This window comes from Penaeus chinensis, chromosome 8 (assembly GCF_019202785.1).
Source record: "Penaeus chinensis breed Huanghai No. 1 chromosome 8, ASM1920278v2, whole genome shotgun sequence".
Lineage (NCBI taxonomy): Eukaryota > Metazoa > Arthropoda > Malacostraca > Decapoda > Penaeidae > Penaeus > Penaeus chinensis.
The window spans coordinates 2,824,708-2,829,707 of NC_061826.1; the positions used below are offsets into that span (position 1 = coordinate 2,824,708).

At 43.8% G+C, this 5,000-nt stretch overlaps 1 protein-coding gene across 4 annotated transcripts in view; it reads right to left on the reverse strand.

Annotated features, from left to right (window-relative positions):
* The window catches only part of LOC125028089 (protein singed-like), a 155,593-nt gene that overhangs the window by 50,173 nt on the left and 100,420 nt on the right, over positions 1-5,000 (reverse strand). Inside the window, exon 1 of one of the 4 annotated variants that reach the window (XM_047617409.1) lies at positions 2,314-2,349. The exons of the other annotated variants lie outside the window; for them this stretch is intronic. Within the exon in view, the coding sequence (XP_047473365.1) occupies positions 2,314-2,334 (21 nt within the window). The 5' untranslated portion in view covers positions 2,335-2,349. Of the gene's footprint in view, positions 1-2,313; positions 2,350-5,000 lie in introns of those variants that run through there. 4 annotated transcript variants of the gene reach the window in all.

The following is a 5,000-nucleotide window of genomic DNA, read 5'->3' on the forward strand; positions in this document are numbered from 1 at the left end:
AAGCGGAGCGTGGTGCCCCGAGTCTCCCTGACCAGTGTCCAATGCCAGACTGTCTCTCGAAACATTTTATCTCGACTGCTAAACTTCTAACAATGATAATGTTAACAAAGTAAATTTACATTTTACATTTTCCTTATTTTACTTTCCATCATCAATACTATTCTATTCTTTATACTAGTTTCGCACATAAACAATTATAGAGTCAACACGTGATACTCTCTAGAACGCAATTTCCAAAATACCTGCAGCCACAAGAGTTTTTTTAATGACTACATCTGTTTCGGGAAATGGCGGAGGCAAGCAGCTGCAAGGAGACACTTCCTGCCAGCCGCTCGTAAAGCTTTTAACATGGAACGACATTTACGAAGAAGAAAAAGATGACGATGGCGGCGACGACGACGACGACGATAATGAAGGAAAAGAAGAAAGGAAGAAAAACAAACTAGAAAAACAAAAAATGTACAAGGACACGAAAACACTGAGATAAATAAGAAAACGAAACGGAAGAAAAAACAAAAAAAGAAAAGGAAAACTTTAAAGACAAAACTGCAGAGACACAAGAAGAAAAAGAAGAACGAGAGGAGGAGGAAGTCGAAATTTTAAGTTCCATTTGGGACACATTTCTCTCAAAAGTATTTTCATCAAATTTCTCTTTTCGTCCACATTCCCATGACCTCTTATACACACCAGCTAATGAGGATCACCTGAACGTTGATTCATGACACTAATAACACACGAGGGACGTCAACAGAAGACGCCTAATGACAGATGTGTCGATCGCTTGAACTGCCTAAGGCCATTCTACTTCATTAAATGTGTATTTGGGGAAGGTTTCTCTCCGTCGGAAGCTACATATATACGGCAATTTTTAATCATCGCCTGATTTATCTTTATTCCCCTTTTTATGATGCGTTTATTACAGTCTGGACAGTGTACCGATTTAGGTATATGTTAATGCTCGTTACGAGATAAAAGTGTGACTAATCGACTGTAAAAAGGCTCGAGTAATTCATCTGGACTTCAGGGAACCTCTGCTGTTCGAGATATTTGTACAACTGACGCCGAGGCATTTAGCGGTGCCGTCTGTTAGTAGAGGACTCAACGGTTGGCACTATGACTTCCGGTTGGCTTCCGGATTCGCCGACACGGTCACGTATTGCATTCAACAGCAACAAACAAACAAAAGTGTGAACGTGACCTGTGACCAAAGAGTACAGGTTCACAGGTCGCGGTCCCGGTTGAGACCCAGGCTCTCTCGTCACGACCGACTGGCGGGGGAAATGACCAGGAGATCTGGGTTGCGACCGGGATGCCTTAATAGCCCGGTGGATGACACCCTTCCTTTCCTTCTTCCGCCCTCGCCGCCACAAACCGCCATTCCAACTTTCTCACTCTCGCCGGGCAAACACTCGAAGCGTGTCGCCGTTTCTTTCATTCTTGCATTTCCTGCTGTCGGAACTGCAGATTCGCGACGCTGAACAGTTATATTTAGATCTCATTACGTGATGTTACGTGCAGAATAACTGCTGATTCGCAGTCTGTATTACGATGTAGTTCCACCGGCACGCCTGACATGCAGTAAAACAGGTGTACGTAACGGCGCCACCCAAGCATACACCCAAGTTCAATAGATCGTCATGTCTCTTCGCAACAGTAACTAGAATATATATGTAACGCGTGACTAATCACTATACATTGGGAAAATCCAGGAATCACCTCAATGCAGCAAAAAGATTCTTGAAACAACTTCACCGCGACGAACCGCAACGCAAAAGGATCCAAGCGAAATCCGTCTCGCGATGGAATGTCGTTTCTTTCATCGCGAAGTGTTTTCTTTTTTCCTTTCTTTTTTTAAAGGGCGCGAAATGGCAGCGTCAAACAGGCAGCGGTGCGATAACGGTCAAGACGAAGCGGCGGTCGGACAGGACGTCAAGAGCGCTCCACTCCCCAAGTTCAAGGCCAAGACGCAAAGGGTGGATCACTACCGACACCCGCGTTGAGGTTTCCCACCATAACGGGACGGTCGTTAAGCGTGCTCTCTACGAATCAATGTGCCTTTTGTCCAATATGCATGACAGTTGGATACACTAGCCTTTAATACTTATAGAAATCTTTATTATTTTACTTTTTGTGTGGTCCCATTTAAAGTAATATTCAAGTATATACATTCATAACAGTCATCATTATCACCACTATAACAGCATTAATCGTAAACACCGTAAGGAATTACAAGACCTACGAATCCAGTACAACACTTCACTCAAAACATGTTTGCTACTCAACAAAACTTATATGAAGAATTGGTTACTGTACCATGGAGTAATATTCCCTCATGGCTGCGGATGTGTAGAGGTCGTGGTAGGTGAAGAAGGTCGCGTCGTTTCCCTCGTAGGGATATAATAAACACACGAGTTAATCGAGAGGCACTGAGGGAGAAGGTGCTGCCGCTGTGGCTCCTGCAGGTGAACTGACGACGATCTGGCTTGCATGCGACTTCTCGGCTCACACACGCTCCCGCCTGGAGATGCCGAAGCTCCGAGACCAGCCCGTAACTAGATTTTCCGCACGCCGTCAGCCAATAGAAATCGTCTGCGCTGTGTTTCCCCGATTGTGATTGGTCGACGGAAGCCCGAAGAGGTTCTGTCAGCCGCTAGAACTCATGGGCAGCGGCGCGCGTCAGATGCGTGAGCGCGTGAAAGTAGGTAACTGTGTGAGACGGCAGATGGTACGCCGGATACGACCGTAGCGGAGAGCGTGTGTGTATGAGTGTGTACACATGTGTAAGTATACGGCCGGACACAGGCGGGAGGGCGAATGGGCATCCTTAATCGCCAACGCCTAACGCGCGCCCCGCCCTCACTACCGGAATCGCAAGGCATGACAGCTCTCGTTCCGAAGGCAGTTAAAACGAGCTATACGAGCGTGACCCGTCAACACCATAACCACCGCTTGACCACTTTTGCCCACGCGTCTGCACCCCCCCCCCCCCGCTTCTCCCTCCCTCCCCTCGCTACCACGAGAAATATAGCTTTCCATATCCGACTCTGCCAGTTTCTAAATCAACAACCCTGCCTCTTGACCAGAACATGCCTAGATAACCCCTCGCAATGCCAGATCATTACACGCCAAGCTAGAAAGTCGCCGTGTGTTTTCCTCTCTCTAATGAAACAATAAAAAACGGTGATCCACATTTCCGGTGGAAACTTTGTCGTATGAAGTCAACAGATGTCAGAGCTAATCAGAGGTAACACATCACACGTCAAAAACAAACATACACAAGAAAACCCCCATATCACAAGACTCTTACAGGAAAAGAAAGCTTAATTCAATGCTTGCGGGAAATCAGTGCGCACTGATGTGTGGTTATTTCACGCATTCAATATTTATCTAATATAAACACGTTCTCGTTTTCTGTCTACCTCCTTTCTCTTTTTGTTCTTTTCTCCTTACTTTCTTGCAGCTAAAATATGCAAACTGAAAGCCCAAATCACATTGCCATGTCAGCAATATAAGTAGAAAAAATAATTTGCAAAAAAAAACTCCATTCGCCATTCTTGCAACGGGGAATTGCAATACATAAATTATTCGACTTCAAATTCGTCTAACGGGATTGCATGGTAGGATGGTCATGCAGTATTAATGACAAGCTGTCACTGCCGCGGTCTTGTGGTAAATATATATATATATATATATATATATATATATAAAAAGGTAGAAAATAGTGAAGATAGACCTAGTTCCTTAATCATTCACTAATTGTTCATTATCGAATATTCACCATGCAGGATGGAGAAAAGGGGGAAAGGAAAGGATAAATAACCATGGATATAGATAAAAAAGAAGTAATATGTGGACAAAGATAAAGAAGAAATTATAGATCGATTTTGATGAAAATTATATACATAAATGGACAACAAAAGTTATTGATAATGGACAAAAATAAAGAGGAAACGAATCTATAACTGAGTACAAATATATAAAGACATAAATATAAATGCATAGATGGTCATATCAACAAGTATGAGGACTGTTATGCATATAAGGTTTTATATGAATACAAACAAAAATATAAATAAAAAGAGACATAGATGTACATGAAAAAAATACAGATTTAAACACAAAAAAAGACGAAGGGTCGAGATGAAAACACAAAAAAGACAACCTAATGGCGGAGCGAAAAGTTTAAAAGATGGTCGATCAAAAAAAAAAAAAAAAAAAAAAAAAAACACGTTCGGAAATCTCTCGACTTCCCCCAACAATATTCCCTTCCTCCTTTCCACGCCTATTAAATGACCCAGCACTTTCGGTATCTTCTTCGCATCTGAGAGTATTATCCCAAGAAATATGCCCTGTGGCGGAAACGAGATAAGGCTTTAAATGCGAGATAGGAAGACGCCTAAAAGAGGAGGCCTTGGGTGACGGGTGACTCTTAGGCATCGGTGGCACTGTGGCTGAGACAATGCGTGCTGAGGGGGGTGGGGGGGGGGGGTAGGAAGTCGGGGAAGGCTAGGGAAGGAAAGAGAGGGAGTGTAGGAGGAAGGGAGGGAGGGAGAAGAAGTGGGGAAAGGGGGAGGGGGAGGAAGGGAGATGAAGAAGAAGGGAGGTGGGATAGGTGTAAGGAAGATGGGAGAGAAGTGAGATACAGAGAAAGAAAGAAAGAAAGAGAGGAGAGAGGAGAGAGGAGAGAGGAGAGAGGAGAGAGGAGAGAGGAGAGGAGAGAGGAGAGGAGAGAAGAGAGACAGACAGAGAAAGACCTCCAACGACGCCTCAGTAGAATTCATGACGCGACGACAATGATGACGTCATCAGAGACAAGAAACAAACAGCAAGCTTTCTTCTTTGCTGATGCCAAGACAATGGAATTCAATTGCAGTTTAAGAGGTAATTCTATTTGTGTTCGAAATGTGATGTGGCAGAACTTGAAGAGTGACTCTTGGTCACAAAAGGTAAGTGAAGGGTGGAAAGCTGAAAAGAAAAAAATACTTCGTAATCAGAGAGAG